This window comes from Chrysemys picta, chromosome 8, assembly GCF_011386835.1.
Source record: "Chrysemys picta bellii isolate R12L10 chromosome 8, ASM1138683v2, whole genome shotgun sequence".
In the NCBI taxonomy this organism is placed as follows: domain Eukaryota; kingdom Metazoa; phylum Chordata; order Testudines; family Emydidae; genus Chrysemys; species Chrysemys picta.
This window is the reverse complement of record NC_088798.1, coordinates 31,771,615-31,792,239: the sequence shown is the minus strand read 5'-3', so window position 1 is coordinate 31,792,239 and position 20,625 is coordinate 31,771,615. Positions and strand designations below refer to the sequence as shown.

General features: G+C 40.0%; 1 protein-coding gene and 1 long non-coding RNA gene across 18 annotated transcripts in view; one reads left to right on the top strand and one right to left on the bottom strand.

Annotated features, from left to right (window-relative positions):
* The window catches only part of KYAT3 (kynurenine aminotransferase 3), a 40,286-nt gene extending 19,735 nt beyond the window's left edge, over positions 1–20,551 (top strand). For 7 of the 17 annotated variants that reach the window (XM_065554201.1, XM_065554203.1, XM_065554200.1 and 4 more), the window contains 10 exons: positions 968–1,117; positions 2,418–2,504; positions 3,565–3,690; positions 3,788–3,908; positions 11,840–11,916; positions 13,444–13,533; positions 14,292–14,478; positions 15,568–15,641; positions 16,221–16,307; positions 17,217–17,368. In XM_065554201.1, coding sequence (XP_065410273.1) covers positions 968–1,117; positions 2,418–2,504; positions 3,565–3,690; positions 3,788–3,908; positions 11,840–11,916; positions 13,444–13,533; positions 14,292–14,478; positions 15,568–15,641; positions 16,221–16,307; positions 17,217–17,279 — 1,062 coding nt within the window. In that variant the 3' untranslated portion in view covers positions 17,280–17,368. Of the gene's footprint in view, positions 1–967; positions 1,118–2,417; positions 2,505–3,564; positions 3,691–3,787; positions 3,909–11,839; positions 11,917–13,443; positions 13,534–14,291; positions 14,479–15,567; positions 15,642–16,220; positions 16,308–17,216; positions 17,369–20,359 lie in introns of those variants that run through there. The other 10 variants (XM_042840535.2, XM_042840536.2, XM_042840534.2 and 7 more) reach the window with 6 other exon arrangements.
* Positions 16,960–20,485, bottom strand: LOC135973013 (uncharacterized). Its single transcript, XR_010589697.1, has 2 exons — positions 20,349–20,485; positions 16,960–18,422 (listed from the first exon to the last, which is right to left on the bottom strand). It is a non-coding gene; the product is annotated as an uncharacterized LOC135973013 (long non-coding RNA).
* Positions 20,552–20,625: the final 74 nt, after the last annotated feature.

Below are 20,625 nucleotides of genomic sequence, written 5' to 3'. Positions count from 1 at the left end.
CCAGGCAGAATTCCTCTGGGCAATACACAGACTCCTTAGATGCCTTTAAGGAGTAGTGAGTGCTGTCCAGGGTTCGCTGCTTGGTGTCCCCTTCTGGTTCCTGACTTTTTCAACCTTTCTGTCTTTCTTTCTGTCTTTCTTCATTGTCCCAAGAATTCAGTTGTGGCCTGGGTTCAGGGTCCCCTTTGGTCTAGTTCTGGCAGGCCTAGGCCTGCCCATCTCAGTACCCACGATAGATACTTAAGCCAGGCTTTTCCTCTTTTATCTCCTCCCTCCAGGCTTGACAGCTCTCACAGGTGTAATGGGTTGAGATTTATTGAGCCCACGGGCTCTCATTACCCTCTTTCCAGCCAGTGGGGGGCCTATATACCCCATCAAAATACAGACAGATGGGGGAGTGCAAGGAAAGGAAACTCCCTCTCTGTGTCCCTATAGGGGAGGGGATGAAATGGGGTCATATATTATCCTTCATAACTATCCTAACACCCAGAGGCTCCTGGAGCTACTTTTGTGGTAGGATAATGCTAAACTGGTATTTTAGAACTCAAAACCATCAGATGTAGAAAGAATTGCCTGGTAGGAATCAAGAAATTGAACCTCTCCTCCTTCCCCATCACCCACAAACCCCTTTAAAACCCACTAGTGATTTTTGGCTAAAACTCCTAGAAGTGTAGGGGCTCACCTCGTATTTTTCTTTGTTTCAAACAAACAACCTCCCCCCACCCCTCATTTTTATTTTTGTGTATGAAAGAAATCAAACACTTGCAGCACAAAATCTCCTCTAAATCATCCCAGTAATCTCCTAACTATTAATAATTCTGCCCTCAGTTATTTCTATTTATTGAGAGGTAAGGCGTGTATGTGTGTGTAGATTTTTTTTTTTTTTTTTATGATCCGTTATCTGTATTACCTATTACTTAATACATAGCGCACACATCCAAGTGTGTTTTTTCTTTATTTTGAACAGGGCCATCCATTGCTGGTGAAAGCCTTGTCCCAGGTATATGAGAAGGTTTGTGGAAGGAAGATTGACCCTTACACAGACATCTTGGTGACAGTGGGAGGATATGGATCTCTGTTTAGTGCAATACAGGGGTTAATTGAAGAGGGAGATGAAGTAAGCTTTATCTGAAGTATTTTATTATAGCTACCAAAATAAAATTAATTATGTTGATGTTTTGTTTTTAATGTTTTTTAAAAATATATAAATTGCAGTTTTATCTATTTGGCCTATGCCAGACAATTAAGAGCCCTGTCATGTAGATGAGGGGCTGGCAAATATTTTTAGAGATTAGGCCAGTAGTCCCCAACCTTTTTCGTCTGGCGGGTGCCAGACGACGAGCCACGGAGGACCCTGGTGGCGGACGAGCATCCGCCGAAATGCCGCTGATAAGCAGCAACGTCAATAGGCATCACCGCCGAAATGCCAGTACGTGGGCGCACTTAGACGCCCCGGTGGGCACCGCGTTGGGGACCCCGGACTAGGCCACATCTCAATAAGGAGACTGTCTCATGAGTGCCTCCATCCCATTCACCAACATGTAGGCCTCCTCTCCTATTTATTGTACTTTTTGTAGCTTCTACATCATTGTTGCTGTTAACCCCCACTGATTCCTATTTTACGAACTTTGTGGGCTGCTGTCTGCATCAAGAAGCTAAATATGGTGCAAGGTATCTGTTCTCAATGTTTGAATAGCCATTATATTTCAGATTTTGTTTCAGACTATTATATGGTACCAATGTGAAGGGGGAAAAAAAGTATACGCATTTTTAAAGTTAGGATCATACCCCAGTATTTATGTTCATATGTTAGGTCTGATGATTTATCCTTTCATTATTGTTTTGTTTTCCACTGCTACCAGATACTTGAAATGGCTTTTTGGGAGGCACTGTAACTGACAAGTGCTTTTTCTGGTGTGGTACATTGGCTTTTTTCCTTAAGACTACTTCTGTTTTGTGTTCTCCTCTGTTTTCTCTCGCTTCCCGGTTGCTTTGATCTTCTCTCCCTTTTTGTCTCCGTCACTCTTTGAGTCTTTCGTATTACCCTAATCCTTTGCCATTCTTCACTACCCCTTTGGCCTCCTCTCTCCACATTTTAATACCTTTTGTGTCTCTGTCTGTAAGCAGTTCTAACATTATATGCTAGTAGCAACTGTAGCGTCTAACTTGAGAAGAACTGCCCACGTCTAACCTCTGAAGTACTACCAATAATTAGTAGTACCTCTAATTTTCATATTGAGAACATTGCCATATGATGTCCTAAGATGATGAAAATTGTGCATTATCAAATCAAGGTTGAATGCCCAAGGTGCACAGTAAATTCATATGGCCAAAGTAAATCTGAAGAAAGTAATATGATGTTACTACACATAGTAATTTCTCAATTCTAGGTCTTGCTGACTGTGTTTTAATTGCAGGTGATAATAATAGAGCCATTTTTTGACTGTTATGAGCCCATGGTGAAGATGGCAGGAGGAAAACTTGTTTTAATCCCATTGAGACATGTATGTTTTTTTTTTAATTATTATTAATCACCAAATTCACAATTCTTTTGTGAGACTAATAACATTTGATAATCACATTATAGGAGATGGTCTCTGTCTAGTTTTTTCTTAACACAACTATATAATAAATGAGATAAAATGCAACAATATAAGGCTCAGAGGTGATGCTATCCAAAGCATTATAGACATAGTGTTCTACAAGTGTTGTAAAGAGTAGGGCCCTGTTTCCCATTTAATTCAACTTCTGCATGCTGAAAGCTCCTAAAGTCGTTTTGTTTGACACCATCAGAAAAGTTTTGAAACACAAAATAATGGAAGGGTGATCACATGCCCATACAGTTTACATATTTTTTATTTTAAAGAGTTGGTTTCTGATCCTGTTCAGCAGCTTGTGAAGTGATGGCATATAGTCTCTATTCCAAAAACTGCCTACTAAATTAGGAATGGTCTTCCATTTACCACAAAAAGTGGAATGACTGTTTCCTTTTTAGTTATGGAGATGAGCAATTTCTCTGTGGTTGATTTTCAAATAGCAACACCTCAGATATTTGAAAGAAAACTACTAATTAGTTGTACTGAAAGGACCAGAAAACTTTTGTTCTTTGGAACAAAAATCAAGAGGGATGGGTATTGAAGCATCCTAGTATTATTCTTCCAGTCTATGGAAGGCATTATGCCTGCACTCTGTGCAGTTGAGCTCCCACAGTTTTGTGGGCAGCAGAGCTGGGGATAACTGTTCTACAGCATTAGTAACATCCTGAAGACTTGCAGGGATTTCCTATAAGAAATTTTGACCCTGTCATTGTGAACATAGGTGAACTCCAGCAGTTCTTATGCCATGTCCCTCACTGTAATGTGTAACTGTATGAAGCTTAGAAGGGTCATGCTCCCTATCTGCTCCATGATTGGCTTCAGCTTTCTCCTCTTGACTACATGTTGCAGCAGGGCACAGATAGTTTCCTAACTTTGGTCTTCCTGTGGGCTTTGCATGGAGAAAGGCATGGTCTGGGCTAGAATGTGTGTTGCACTTAAGTAGTACAGACATTTATTTCTATTCTAGAAAACTGTTGTTGGGAACTCTGCATCTAGTGCTGATTGGGTCTTAGATCCCACTGAACTTGCAAGTAAATTTAATTCCAGAACAAAAGCTATCATACTGAATACTCCTCACAACCCTATAGGCAAGGTAAGACTTCCATTCTAGTTGAACATAGTAGCTGTAATTTCAGAGTGTATCTTAAATACACTGATTAATGCATTGGCCCTCCCTTTTTGCATTCTAGGTATTTACCAAAGAAGAACTCCAGGTAATAGCTGATCTCTGTATTAAACATGACACCCTGTGCTTCAGTGATGAGGTATATGAATGGCTGGTGTACAAAGGAAATAAACACATTAAAATAGGTACTGATTTTTGTATAGCCACGCAGACGGTTGTGGAAGGATATCATAAATGTGCATCTCAAAGTTAACTCCTGCTGTCAAGTAGTTCAAACCATAATTTTGGTTTAGTTTAAAATGATGAAACTCTGATGAGGAACGTCCTTTATTTTCTAAAACTTTATTTAAAAGATTGAAGGTGGCATTTTCAAAAGCATCTAAGTGACTGAGGCATGCAAGTCCCATAGAAAGTGGATGGGCCTTGTGCTCCTAAACCACTTGGGTCCTATTGGAAATCCCACCCTAATTCAATTCTTTGTTGCCAAGAATAAGATAATCACGGTTTAAGTATCTACATCTCAGTGGTGTGCTTTGTTGCAGAGCTAGCTGAGGGAAGGGAACAGGAGATCACTAATAAACCTCTTTCCTGGAGCTCTTCTGATATAATCTGTGAGGCTAGTGCATAATAAGGAAACCACATTATTGCTTGCCCCATAATAAACAGGGAAAAAAAAAGATTGGCAAAAGGTAAAGAACAAAAGTGTAGGAAAGATTATTTCCTACACCCTCCTCCCAAGCAGAGGGTATTAAAAATAATGGGCATTTCAAACAGTGAAATAACTCTGGGGGCTATGTGGAGACGTGCTTCAGTAGTTCTCTCAGGCAGAGATGCTATGTGGACAAACTAAACCATTGCAAGGACAAATCAGACAACTAAACATTTAATGCTATCATGGTCCCTGCAATATTTTAATTTCGTAAGGCCTGATCCATCTCTAACTGAAGTCAATGAAAACCGTTCCACTGACTTCACTAGGAGCTGGATCTTAGTATAGGCACATCCAATATATGCTGCCAATAACCCTAATGCAAATTCTGCAAACACTTTTACATGTGCTTAGTATTACGTTTATGAGTAGTCCTACTGAAGTCTATGGGATTGCACAAGTGCTTAAGTTAATCAAATGTGTAAATGTTTGGAGGTTGTGGCCTTAGTTTGAATCCTAGTTAGTGGATTGTGAGAAGTCTGAAATTCCTTGCCTTGCTAATTTAGTACTAAGGATTATCTTCTCAGCTATACACAGGTTTTGGTTCTGGAAGTAGCTACTTGCATGAACACCCAGCTGAAAGGTAATGGACTGTAGAGTTATGCAGTCCCATGTTATCACAAGGAAGGTGAATTTTAATGATGCCCAACAAAGTAGCCCTGTTGAAATTAAAATGTTAACCCAAAAGGCATAAAATTAACTTTCCTGACAGTCGGAAGAACTGTGTTCTGTTCCTGGCTCTGATGCTGATAAAATGTGTGGCCTTGAGCAAACCATTTCATGTTTCCATGCCTCGGTTTCCCCATCTTTTAAAGTGGCAATCATTATATCCTTCTTTATAAAGTGCTTTGAGATTGACAGATGAAAACCACTAATTTTTATTAATGATAAAATTGATATAATTAACTAGGATGCGCAAATATTGTTTTTTTGTCTACAATGACTTTGGAATGCTGGTAATTAAGATGAGTTTAGTGTAACTGAATTAACGTATTGTTTTCTGCTTGCTGAAAATGCAGTCCTTTCGCACGCTCAGCTTCCACTGATACCCGTGGGATGTGCTGGCCACAAGTTTGTTTTTTGCTTTCTAATGCTATTTAAAAAAAATGGTGGCCTAATGATAATATCATGCAAGAGGCCTGTTGTCCACTGGGACATGGAGGAAATAAAACTCTTAGTTTTATTAGTATATTATTAGTATAACTTTGTTTTAACATTTTGAAGGAAAAATACCAGATGAATAAAAAGCATTTTTATTGCACAACATAAAATTTACAATTCCAGTGTGATAATGACTCAAGTTAAAGCTTACAGTGTTAGTCAACTGGGTTTAGCTACATGCTCTAACAGATCCCATCAAATGATCTTACAATTTATTGTTAAAAACCTACCAACCATAAAACCTTCAGAGTAAAACTGTAACTGATAAAGTCATTTTACTAAAAGAAGCAAGACTTTTTTTTTTAACCTCAGCTTCTTAGTTTTTATAACTGTACATTAAAAATAATACAAGAAAAAAGATTCACTATTTAGAAGCTGCAAGGTTTTTATATTAAGCTTTACATACTCAATCAAATGCAGTGACACTTCTTACATGAAAGATGCAAAATGGATATTACAGAGTCTGGTGGTGGTTCTTATTATATAATCTAATAGGGTAGCTAGTCATATATCATAAAATTAGCATAGTCTTTATTCTGTCGCCCAGGCAGTCTTCTCTAATATAGAACACTTCATCATGTCTCTAACCCTTATCTGACTTTTGTAAAAGTGCAAATCTCTTATGAGTAACCATTAGCGGTATAGTGGCAGATTTAGAGTTCTCATATCATAACTGAGGATTCTGTTGGCATTTCAACCAACAGAGTGCCAGCCCAGGTAACATGCTTATATGTGTTACCTTACAGATAATTCCCAGCACTTGATTGGTGTTAAAATGATATTAAACCATACTGAGTTTGAATATAATGATACTGCCATATGGCATGGAAAAAATGCTCCCCATTCCATTTAATCCTGCGTATTAATTTATTGCTTGTGAAAGTGATAGACTGCCCTTTTCCCCTCTACTTTCTCCCTGCTATTATTGTTTGGAATGCTCCTGCTGTCTGTCCCCAAGCTTGAATTCCTGGGAATATGTTGCAAAACAGTCTCAGGTCTACATTTAAAAGTTAGGTCAATGAAGCTATGGCGCTCAGGGGCTTAGCTGCAGCTTCCATTGACCTAGCTACCACCACTTGGAAAGTTGGATTATCTACTGTGAAGGAAGAACCCCTTCTGTCACTGTAGGAAGTGTCTCGGCTAAGCGGCGTGCTTGTAGCTGTAGCACCTATAGTGTAGACATGGCCTAAATAGAGGGCACCTGGCTTTGAAATTCACTCGTCCTTGCAATATGCTAGAGACAGTTTGTCAGCCTTTAGGACATGGTGCTTAAATACTACAGCCTACATAGCTGAATCGAAGATGCATCTGTTCAAACTGATTTTTTGTTTTCAAGATTACTGGTCAGTTGGAGTGGGTAAATGCTGGTTAGGGGGAAGATCAGGGCCGGCGCTTCCACTAGGCGACCCTAGGCGGTCGCCTAGGGCGGTCGGATTTGGGGGGCGGCATTTTGCCGTCCTCAGCGGCAGTTCGGCAGCAGGGGTCCTTCCGTTCTGCGTCTTTGGGGCGCTTCAGCGGCGGGTCCTTAACTCCGGGACCAGCCGCCAAAGCGCCCCGAAGACGCAGAGCGGAAGGACCCCCGCCACCGAATGCTCAGAGGAGGAACGCAACCGCCTAGGGCGGCAAAAACCCTGGCGCCGCTCCTGGGGAAGATGGGTCTCTCGTTTGCTAATTGTTTTGTGCTTTACATTTGTAAACGTGCCCCAAAATGACAGTGATGGGCACTGGCTTGAACCAGTTCTAGTACAGGGAGGTACTGTGAAAACTTGCCTATGGAATTTTGCCATTACGTCTATGACAGCCTTGCTTATGGGCCTCCCTAGAGAAAACTCCTGACAGTTGTGCTGGATTTGGCAATAGCTCTTTAGTATGACAATATGGTAGAATGGGATGCAACAGGACCACTAAGATCACTCCTCCTTGTGCCCTCCTCTAATCTTATATGTAACAACTTTGGGAAACACATCTGGGTTTATCCTATGAAGTGATCCATGGATTGTGAGAGTCAGAAAGGACATTCCATTGAAGCCATCTGTGAAAAAGTCTGCAGCTACAAGAAAAATCTTTTGCTCTACCAGAATTAAAATGGCCTTAATTTGGTTTAGCATAATTCACTATATATTAAACCAACTGACGGTCACTTTAATGCTGAATGGAGTTTCCACACAAAAATTTAATATCAGGGGGTAGCCGTGTTAGTCTGTATCTACAAAAACAATAAGGAGTCTGGTGGCACCTTAAAGACTAACAGATTTATTTGGGCATAAGCTTTCGTGGGTAAAAACCTCACTTCTTCAGATGCATAGAGTGAAAGTTACAGATGCAGGCATTATATATTGACACGTGGAGAGCAGGGAGTTACTTCGCAAGTGGAGAACCAGTGTTGACAGGGCCAATTCAATTAGGGTGGATGTAGTCCACTCCCAATAATAGATGAGGAGGTGTCAATTCCAGGAGAGGAAAAGCTGCTTCTGTAATGAGCCAGCCACTCCCAGTCCCTATTCAAGCCCAGATTAATGGTGTTAAATTTGCAAATGAATTTTAGGTCTGCTGTTTCTCTTTGAAGTCTGTTTCTGAAGTTTTTTTGTTCAATGATAGTGACTTTTAAATCTGTAATAGAATGACCAGGGAGATTGAAGTGTTCACTTACTGGCTTATGTATGTTAACATTCCTGATGTCCGATTTGTGTCCATTTATTCTTTTGCGGAGGGCCTGTCCGGTTTGGCCAATGTACATGGCAGAGGGGCATTGCTGGCACATGATGGCATATGGGACTGGGAGTGGCTGGCTCATTACAGAAGCAGCTTTTCCTCTCCTGGAATTGACACCACCTCATCTATTATTGGGAGTGGACTACATCCACCCTGATTGAATTGGCGCTGTCAACACTGGTTCTCCACTTGCGAAGTAACTCCCTGCTCTCCATGTGTCAGTATATAATGCCTGCATCTGTAATTTTCACTCCATGCATCTGAAGAAATGAGGTTTTTACCCACGAAAGCTTATGCCCAAATAAATCTGTTAGTCTTTAAGGTGCCACAAAAATTTAACGTGGTTTGACAAATTCACTTTAAATTCTCAACTTTAGTTAATTTGTATTAACTTTCCTGAGTGTCCCCGGCTACCATGTGTTCGATAGCATGAGTTAAGAACACACCTTTTTTCCTAGTGAAGAGGCACCCTGAAAGGTGTGATCGCTCATTCATCTCAATACACCATTAATTCTGAGGCCTGGCAATGACAGTGTAATTGTCAAGTATTGGGGGTAGCCGTGTTAGTCTGTATCCACAAAAACAACAAGGAGTCTGGTGGCACCTTAAAGACTAACAGATTTATTTGGGCATAAGCTTTTGTGGGTAAAAAACCTCATTTCTTCAGATGCATGGAGTGAAAATTACAGATGCAGGCATTATATAAAAACAACAAGGAGTCTGGTGGCACCTTAAAGACTAACAGATTTATTTGGGCATAAGCTTTTGTGGGTAAAAAACCTCATTTCTTCAGATGCATGGAGTGAAAATTACAGATGCAGGCATTATATAAAAACAACAAGGAGTCTGGTGGCACCTTAAAGACTAACAGATTTATTTGGGCATAAGCTTTTGTGAGTTAAAACCTCACTTCTTCGGATGCATCCGAAGAAGTGAGGTTTTAACTCACGAAAGCTTATGCCCAAATAAATCTGTTAGTCTTTAAGGTGCCACCAGACTCCTTGTTGTTTTTGTAGATACAGACTAACACGGCTACCCCCTGATACTTGAGGCATTATATAATGACACATGAAGAGAAGGGAGTACCTCACAAGTGGAGAACCAGTGTTGACAGGGCCAATTCGATCAGGATGGATGTAGCCCACTCCCAAAAATAGATGAGGAGGTGTCAATTCCAGGAGAGGCATAGCTGCTTTTGTAATGAGCCAGCCACTCCCAGTCCCTAGTCAAGCCCAAATTAATGGTGTTAAATTTGCAAATGAATTTTAGTTCTGCAGTTTCTCTTTGAAGTCTGTTTCTGAAGTTTTTTATTGGGAGTGGACTACATCCACCCTGATCGAATTGGCCCTGTCAACACTGGTTCTCCACTTGTGAGGTAACTCCCTTCTCTTCATGGGTCATTATATAGTGTAAATGTCAACATTCCGTACTTCTACACTAGAATAAAAGCCCTGTGGCACAGTTGTGGCTGGCTCGAGTCAGCTGATTCAGGCTTATGGGGCTCAGGCTGCAGGACTAAAAATTGCTGTGTTAGGGCTTGGGTTGGTGCCCGAATGTCTACACAGCAATTTTTCAGCCCTGGAGCCTGAGCCCGAGTCAGCTGACCTGGGCCAACTGTGGGTTTTTTATCCCAGTGTAGACATATCCACTGTTAACTAATTCACTGCTGATCATTGTAACAGACTTGTCCAGCTAACAATCCCCGTGTAGCTGGATACTACAGAAATCCGAGATGAAAGAGCTATCAAGGTCTGTGGCATAAACCAACAGCCCAAGAACCATCCAAAAGTGTTGAGAAAAGAGCAAATAACTCCTGGATTTAGCCACACTGCAGCTGGGAGGTGTAATTCCGGTAAATCTGCCAGCTCTGATCAAGTTAGTGCGCTAAAAATAGCCTGGGTGGCAGCTCAAGCTAGCTGCACAAGCACAATCATGTCTAAGATCCTAGGTATGTACTTGGGTGGCGGCTCTGGCTAGCTGCCTGCGCTGCTGCAGCCACATTGCTATTTTTAGCACACTAGCTTGATCAGAGCTAGTGCCTGTATGTCTACCTGAGTTGGGAATCACACCTCCCACCTGCAGAGTAGACCTATTGTATATGCTAGATAGAACGGATCTGGGAGTTTCAACCAAAAGCAGATAGCCAGGGATGCTTTTGGAAGGCTCATTTCTGTAGCTCAGGTCAGCTCTACAATGCAGACTTCTGCCAGCATGGTTATGTCTGTCAGGGGTCACACATCTGCACACTCTTGACAGACATAACTATGCTGGCAGGTCAGGAGTGTGAAGAGGTTTGATCCCTGACAGATAAAGCTGTGCAGGCAGAAACCCCTGGTCTAGATGCAGACATGCCAGCAAACCTGTTTTCATTCCTGGGAGGTGGTTTTGCTATATTGGTACGAAGCGTAGCTTTGCCAGTATCTCTGCATCCACACTAGGGCACTTTGCTGGTATAGTATAGCACTAGTCCTATACCAGTAAAGTGCTCCTAATGTAGACATAACCTAACTCTGCAAAACTCAGTGAGGAATCCACTTTCTGCAAGTCTGAAGGCACATTTTGACTCTCAGCAGCTGATGAAATCTATTTAAGTATGTTAATATTAAATTTTGGTGGGAAATAGCACCAGTACCTGTAGTCATAAGGATTTGACATTGATTTTTTTTTTTTTTAAATTAAAGCTTAAATTCTACAGAAATTGACGTGTTGAGAAACACTTTGGCTGGCTGCAGGAAGGCTGAGACTGTGCATTACAGGGATACAGTTGTGAGTCTCAGTAGTAGATGTAACAGTTCAACTATTCCCGTGTATTTTATAAACGGTAGCGAAGATTGGCAGATACTATGGATTTTGAGATACACTGTAATCAATCCCATGATGATTATTTGGATTTTGCTGTTATCCGGTGACAGCAGAGAAATTACTTCATTGCCCTTTCTTTCACCCCCTCTCAGTTCGAAACTTATTCTCAAGGGATAGATGTTTTTCGAGTTGCTGACGTAGAATTAGTAGATGTCTGGGGGTGTGGATGGCTCAGTCACCACAACTGGCACTGGTTAACATTCCTAATGGCAGCACCAGCAGAGTGGACAAGGACTGAATGGCCATAGAGGAGGTAGATTTCTAGGGGTGATCCCTCCAATTCAGATTAAAGCACAGTGAGAGGGAAATGTAGCATAGCTTGCCAGTGGTCATGCAGCATTTGTTCTGTGGTTAGATGAAGGCCTTGGTCTCCAGGGCTGACAGTCTGGTACCTTTTCACAAGAACAAAATTCATACTAAAACGAAAGATGTTTTCACTCTGTGTGTCTTGCCTCATTCCTTAACTTTCTTCTTTTGTTGATCCTTGCCTAATTTCTATTCCAAAATACATTTGTCCATTTTTCATTTAATTTAAGAATTTTTCTCCTAGCTTTGTTTGTTACAATATTATATTTAAAATACTGCTGCTCTGAGCTAGGACCAGTACAGGTTTTGTGATTGTATGGAACATGAATGTACACTGGCAACCAAGTCACTTTATTTTATGTACAGCTACACTGCCAGGCATGTGGGAGAGAACAATAACTATAGGAAGTGCTGGAAAGACATATAGTGTCACTGGCTGGAAGGTAAGAATAACAAGAGTAAGAGATCTGTTATATAAATAATATGTATTTATCTGACCTGAACCCTGTCTATTTTTGCATTCTATCATTTGAAAGCTTACTGTGTATCCAACTCACAAAAAATTACAGAGAATATTCACTTGGAGATGCTACCTACCTTTAATATGCACTCTCTAACAATGCTCTTATTAATTGTAAAAATAAACGCTTGTGGAAATGAAACAGAAGGGTGAATATTAAAAAATTAAGTACAAAACACTATTTGCTTTGCAGAAAGAGCCAAGACTGCCGAAGGATAAACACAGAGTATTGTTTAAAACCTGTTTCCAGTTTTGTGAAGCGGGTGTAAATGTTGGCATTAAAACATCTAAGGATCTTATGGTTTCCACAGATCAGTCTAGAACACCATTGCTTGTGTGCACAATTATTTTAGCCTACAAAATTGCACCCGTAATACATTGGAAATGCAACAATTCAGGCTAGCTTGAGGTCCCATTATTTGTGACCAATAATATTTTATTTCGCTCTGGTAAAGTAATGACAACGCTTTATACTGATTACTAAAACAAATACAAAAATATTAAAACATCTAGCAGCAGATTTTCAACTTCAGTTGCAACAAGTATGTTAGCAAAAATATCCATAATCTGAGCAGCACCTTTCTCTTCTTACTTATTTATCAGCTGTATCCAGTCTACACCATGGCACACTAGTTTCTGTATGGAATTTGGCCAAGTGTATATTTGGTTGTGTATCACACACAAAACATTTGTTTTTGCCTTTTATGGCTCCTTTATAAAGGTGGCTTGAAACTTTAATTCCGCTACTTCTGTCTACCAATGATTTGGGGGAAGGGGAGGAACAGTTCAAATCATGGCCCCATATAACATCAGTAGTGAAGTCCTCCAAAAAGAGAGCGAAGCAATTAACTCATACTTCTAACAGTTTAAAAAACACCAACAACAACAAAAACCCAAACTGGCAGGGTAGGAAAAGAATAAGAAATTTGACGGCATGGTTACACACTACAAAGGGACAGCAAAAGAAAATACCACTTTGTGAGTAAGAGACAGTCACTCGGCTGCCATTTAGGGACTTGTATACCATTGTATAGTTTTTGATATATTTTGGGGCAATTCCATGCATCTAAAACACCTGTGTGACATGAAGAAGGTGCCTAGGAAACAAAAGATGGAAGTGTTTATATAAAAAAAGCTGGAATAACTTTAATTATTACGGTGTAAACACTCAGTTTGTTTTCTGCCCGATGGTATGTGATGCATTAGGTTTGTGCTACACAACAGCAGAGTTCAAGGTAATTTTAATTAGTATATATGAGTCTGATCTCCAGCATTTCTAAACCTGCCATTTAGCAAAACTTGTGCAGTTTCTATGTCGACAAAAGTGCACTGTTGCTTCTTCCCACTGTGAATACCTCGAATTCTTTCAACTTTTAATTCTTTATTATGAGTTCTAATTGCTAACTTGCCTTATGTTTAAGATGTGTCTGTGTTTTCTCCTCTCCCTTAGCTTGGATGGTCCATTGGTCCACAGCATTTGATAAAACATTTGCAAGTTGTTCAGCAGAATACGCTGTATACATGCCCAACTCCATTACAGGTAGATACAGATGGGAGAGGAGAGAGATTCTGTTTGTACTGTGTCTTCCATAAAGGATCTGGGGCCTCTAGGCACTACTGCAATACAATTAATACAAATCAATATGAATTTTGAGATGTCTAAATATTTTTATGTAGTTTCTTGGGGATAAGCGTGCTGGTAGAGAAGGCAAATTTGAGAGTCACTAATGAGGCAATTTAAAAAATTCTTGCAAATTCTCACTGCATTAATCTGCAAAGGTGAGCATTGTTGCACAAAGCCTGGCAGCCTCACTCCTTTCTCCGCAAAAATGTAATTACAAGATGCTGCAGTGACAACTCATATTGCTGTGAATTACTTTTACCAAACAGTCTACAGTTTATTTACTAGTATTCTATCATGTATTAGCATCAATAATTAAAGCTAAACTATACTTCAAATTACACTGTAAACTCTTGAGGCAACGACTGTGACTTCCTCTGTCTGGAGCAATGCCTAGCAGAATGGGGTCCTGATCCTGATAGGGACTTTTAGGTGTTACAATACTAGAAAGAGTAAATAATAACTTGTCAAAATAAATACACAAGTTACATTTTGTGATGCAGTGGTTTGGGGTATTTGTGGACTCAGTAAGACCCTGGTCCTGCAAAGGGATCTATGTGAGAAGGCCCATACACCATGCAACGTCCCAGCGACCTCTCCCGGTAACTTCAGTAGGACTCTCCAGGGGTGCAAAGGTCCACCTGCAAGAAATCTTTGTATGCTGATTATGTTTGCAGGAGGCGTTGGCACAAGCACTTTGGATTGACTTTAAACGCATGGATGACCCAGACTGCTACTTTTACTCGCTGTCTCGAGAGTTGGTAGGCAAGCGTAATCGGATGGCTCAGCTACTCCAAGAAGTTGGATTGAAACCTGTCATTCCAGATGGAGGATACTTCATGATTGCTGATGTTTCTGCACTCAGTTAGTGAAGGTTTATTATGGAGGGAGTGGGAGCATATGCTATAGTTAAGATTAAAGTGCAACTTCCATTTTAACGGCCCCCCCTTTTCTCAGTTTCTCATAACACTTTCAAGCAAACTCTGTTTTGGGCTAAAATGTTCTGTGTGTGAACTTGGCCCAGAGGTGATTATAATTGTAAGTTTTGGTAAAATCCGTTCATCCATTTTTGAGTGGTTTGATTTCTAATTACTGCCTTTGTATTACTTTTTCATTTAATCAAGTCTGATGGCTATTGCAGGGAAGATGTGTAATTAGGGTTGGGAGAGAAGGTGGTTAACTGGATTTCTATTTTAGGAAGGTATATGATTTGCAAAAGTTTGAGAATTACTGATCTGCGCCTTAAAATCTTGGGCCCACACCCACAGACTTTCCTGTTCAGTTTTTCCCCTTAATCTAAAGTCACTCAAACACTGGAGGCACTGTAAAGCACTTTAGTTCAATCAATATTTAAAAGGACTTTCAAATTTCACCAGAGTTTACCAATCCTTCCAAAAGTTTTGGATATCATAATATCAGAGGAAGAATTTACCCTAGAATTCATTCCTCTAGGGATTTATACATTTAAAACACTACAGAGGCACAACTGCAGCTGTTGCACTTCAGTGTAGGTAGTACACTGATGGGAGGGATTCTGCCAATGCCATAGGTAATGGACCTCCTTGTGTCAAAAGGAAGAATTCTTATGATTATGCTGTCTACGCCAGGGGCTAGGTCATTATAGCTGCATCTCTCAGAGGTGTGGATTTTTCCTAGTTCCTAGTGTAGACCTGGCCCCATTCTCATGTCTTCCATTGACTGCCTGTAATAGCACTTTGCACTTATGTTAATTAGGCCTCATAGTACCCCCTTGAAATAGGTAAATATCCCATTTCCCCCCCCCACCAAAGTCATACAAGTCAGTGTCAAAACCAGGATTAGACTCTGAATGGAGTTTTTGTAGTGATTCTAGTATCAACTGTAATAAAGAATACTGAGAGATAAGTGTCCTCCCACTGGAATCTGGGAGGTCCTATAATGTTATGCTCCATTTTACATTCATTTTTATTTTAGATGTGGATCTGTCTGATATGGAGGCGAATCAACATTATGATTATAAATTTGTGAAATGGATGATAAAATCTAAGGTAAGATGTCTCTTATACCCAGTCACTCTGATATAATTAAAAATTAGGAATATTTTTATACCTAAAACAAAAATATACCTGCACCTATAAAAGGATATAGCTCAGATATTTACATTTTAAAGCATGCCTAGAAGTTTTGCTGTGCATATCACACTAACTGTGGGAATCTAGTGGCTAAAATCCTGCTGAACTATAACATCCTACTGAAAATGTAGCTTGTAGTCTTAGCGCAAAACAATAAAGACAAGTCCCAATAATTGGTGTTTTCCACACTTACATGTTTGTAGTAGGCAAGATCCTGCTACCAGTCTTGCCTAGAAAAAGTGGTTGAGTTTGGGTCAGACTTAGCTAGCACATGCCACACCTAAACTTGATCACTCTTCCTAATCAAGATAAACCCATTGATTTCACTGGTGCAGGATTAGGTACTTATATTTGATATGTGAATTCTGAAAATTAAGTCAATTCAATTCTAATGAAGGAAGGGAAGGCTCCAAAATCTTGGCTGAACAATTTATCAAACCTAAAATTGACTTTATCTGTGTGTAATAGGCAAATCATTATGTTTCATCATTTCAGAAACTGTCAGCAATTCCTCTTACAGCATTCTGTGGCCCAGAGACCAAAAAGCAGTTTGAGAAATATATACGTTTTTGCTTCATCAAAGTAAGTTTGTGTCCTGCTCTAGAAGACCGTTCTGATAGCAGTGTTGCTTATTACTAAAGTGTTTGTGCTAGTTTAATCTAAAGGAGTTGTTTTGTGTTGTTTTTTGCTGTTAAGCAGTTAGTTATTTGGTTGTTTTTATATTGACATTTTTAATAGCATTACTGAAAAGTTAGTTTTATTAAGAATGCAACAATAAACACATAGAAGAAAAAAAAATACAAAATACAGGCCCATGCTGATTTGAAGCAGGAACAGAAATGGCGAGTGGTGAGGTTGCAGAAACACAAAGCAACCTGACTGCCTCTTTTCCCTGCCCAGTATGCACAGAGATAATTTCTAAGAAAATTCTAGGCAAATCAAGTTATAGACTACATATGCAACTCACAGGGCTATAGCCAAGTCACAAAACTGTCCAGAATATGGAATACCCATGCTTGGAGTGGGGGGGAATTCATAGCACAGCTTCATTACATGGGTATTTAAAAACAAAAAAACCCACCTTTACACACAGGGTAGGTTAACTATGCTAGCATGACTTCAAATGTAGCCTGGACAAGCCCACTACTGTAAATGCAGTAGATAGCAACGCAAATGTAATGGGAGTGATTTCTACATACGTTTGATAGTATTGACACTAAGGAAAGCAAAGGAGTTGTTTGGAAATGATATTTTTAATGTACGAAATGTTATAATAATTACAAGAAATCTTAACTTTGAATTCCTTTCTTGGTGTACCCTCTAGATATATAGTTACAAAGTTTAGTGGCAAATTATTGAATCCTTTGGATATTTACAAGATACAATTGTAACTTTGTCAAAAAATACTAGTTTGTAGTGCTGAAAAAATGGCTGATACTTTATTTTGTAGAGCTCTGTACCTACAATAATTGTGGCATTCTATACTTGCAGCAAGACAGCACACTGGATGCAGCTGAGGTGATCCTGAAGAACTGGAATAAACCTACATCTTGATTTTTATATTTGTATTAGTTATTCCATCTGGTATAATTATTTTATACATAGGTATTTCATTATACCATTAAAAGCTAATGTACTCTAAATACAGTACATGATTCATATGGAATTGCAAATAACTCTCTGGGAGGCTACATGCTGAGTAGCTAAAATAACAATTTATCCATTGCAAATAATGTGATCCAAGGAATTATTTTCCGTCTTTCCAAAGTATTGGCTATTTCACAAAATAATCACGGGAATCCACATTTTGGGGGTGGGAGATTTACTACGGCACTGAAAAAATAAATACATCATATAACTGTGTTAGGGCTTAGGAGGAAGAAGTCAGAATTAGAAGAATAAGAGCTGTTCTGATGTAATGGTATAGGAGCCAGTTGGAAATAGCAGGATTTGAAGATGGAACGTTGTGTTTCACATATCATCATAGCGTGATGTGAAGGGAAATTGAGAAATGCTTCGAAATGGTGAATGTTAGCTAGCTCCAGGGACTTAGTACCTAACAGCTTATGAACACACACAACAAAATTGATTTACTTAAACCAATGCAATTTTTGGTGAGTAGACAATTCTAAATGTGTTAAATCATTACTGTTTTACTTTCAAATTACTATTTTTGAAAGTATTTAATCTTCAAAGTTCTAAAATAGCAGGTGGTGTAAGAGTTTAAAAGTTTAGTTTGATTTATATATGCACACATAAAAATAAGAGACCTTGCTCTAGATGCTCCTTGACAATCCTTAAATATACAACTCTGGAATAGATCACTCCTGTAATTCCTTTTCAACTCTTAATCAGCCTATCCCCAACCACCACCAGTAACTCCACAGCAAAACACATATTTAGAAACCTTAACTAAGATCTCTGGAAAACAGGAATGGGCCTTGCATTGTGCTATGAAGGTTAATAAACTTAGGTTATTTCAAGCTAAGGGGATGAGGGGAGTGAGTCCTAAAGAAGAGGCTGTTATGGAAAGTGCTCTACCAGCTGCCTCATCTTTGAATACCCTTGAGGCTTTGTGTGGTTTTACCAACCTCAAACTGGTTCCCAATTGAATCGAAGTAATCCAGAGCAGACTGCTTCTAGAGGATGATTCCTTGCTCTTTTTTTCCCCATGACGTTCATCATTGTGGTCTTGCACTGCAGAGTTGGAACAAACTCAGAAAACAGTTCTAGAAATATTCCCTTCCATGTTCTGGAATCTGGAGTCAGTGCGGATTTTCTGAAGTCTTGAGAACAATTTAGGATATGTCTACTCTGCAATCAGAGGTATGATTGCAGCATGAGGCATATCCATGCGAGCTTTAATCTGGCTAGCACAGTTAAAAATAGAAGTGTAGAAACAGCACTGACTTCAGCACAGGTTAGCAACAGGAGTACAGGGTTCCTGGCAGATTTGTATAGCCTGTGCTGAAGCCTGTGTCACCACATCTTCACTGCTATTTTTATGTCAGTCCATGATGCAATTACTCCGACTGCCATGTAAGCATATCCTAAATCCAACCAATCAGTGGTCAGGGGTTTAGTCCAACAGTGCCTTTATCCACAAGTAAACTGTACAGCCATGGAGTGGGCTGGTAGCAACAATCTGGCTTCTCTCTCCGTTCCTGATCTTGGTCCTGGTCTTTCAGCCAGAACATCCTCCATTGTCTTTTTAGTTACTTTGTACTGCCATCTCAAAAAACAAACAAACAAACAAACAACCCTCCACCAGAAACCCCTTATAATAGTGGAGATTGAGTAGAGTTAGATCAGGTCTCCATGCTGAAAAAATAATTTGGCAATGAAATTGGCTCCAGATGAGTTATGGAATACATCCCCGGGAAATTCTGAGATTCCAGGGGCGTTATGGCAGTTTGACCTCTCCTTCCAAAAATCCCATAATCTCGGAGGTAACCCACACTACCTTCTGAAATCTCCCAGTGTGAACTGTACCTGGGAGCTGTGCCAGGAACTGTGGGATATCTACTTAGAGCAGTGGTTCTCAACCTTTCCAAACTACTGTACCCCTTTCAGGAGTTGGAAGCCTGAGATCTGCTGCTCAGGGCTGAAGCATATAACTTAGCTTCACAGGGGCCCCTGTCGCATGGGACCCCGAGTAATTGCCCTGCTTGCCACCACCTAATGCTGGCCCTGCACGTGACCTAGAGGGCATTACAGCAGAATCTGTTGAGCAGAGTCCTAGTTTGGGTGCAGGACAAAACTGTTAATGTTGTTAACATGCTTCAGCTTGTAACATGCTTGTACCTCAGTTGGTGCAAAACAATTGGCTCAATTACAAACGGTCTACACTAGAGAATATGGAATTAAGCACATAGGAAAAGGCAGGTGGAGTAGAGAAAGGGGAAACAATACTGAGGCTTAGAGCTGCCATTTTTTCAAGCTTTGTCAAGTCTCTTAAAATTTAACAAATCTGCTAATATAAATATAACAAATATATAATTTCTGTATTTCTGTGAGAAACTGGGTTCCTAGGGTATAGTATGAGTTAAATTTTACTAATCCCTTAGACTGATGATACAAAATAATACAACAGTGGAATTTTGGCTTCTGACCTTAGAAACAAGAGTTTTAGTACCTAACACAATTCAATAGTTTATAATTGCCTATCAAAATGTAATAGTAAATAACCATAGAGCCATATCTGTATTTGAAGATAGAAGATTTGCAGCATAACAAATGTAATAGTGATTAGAAATGCCAATTATTTCTACAGCTTATGTTGAGATGTCCCCAAGATAGCTGTTTTTATGTCCGCAGATGAGCTTTCTGAGTAATTGGGATGAATGAGTGATTAGACATAGCCTCACAACAGCAATAAAACATGGCACAGATTACTCCATGTGAATCTCAGTGCTTGTGAAAGTGCAACTTCTCCAGGGCAGAGTCTATTAAGGTAACGCCACATAGTTCAGGGCGGATCTGTGTTACCCAGGGTTCTCTCAACCCAAAGCTTGGGGGTAACAACTCTTTGCAACGCAAGTCAGGAACAAATCAAAGGGGGACATAGTGCATCCATCTGATTAAAGCGTGGCACAAACGCAAAATGCTTTCATCCAAACTTACTATTCCATTAGATTTCAAGCACCCACATCTGCAAAAGGGTTGGAGCACCCGCAAGGAATAGTGACCCACAGTCTGCGGGGGTCTTGAGTGGTCGAACGACAGGGTGCAAATGATCAGCGATCTGCCTGGTGCTGGGGATTGCAAGAGCGGTCCAGAAGGTCAGACCCCAATCCCCCAGCCCGCTCTACTCCTTTTATGTTAGTACCGGCTACAATTACTGCACCAACATGTCAATCAAATAAAAACCATGAGGCAGCCACTTAAGCCGTTAGTCCCG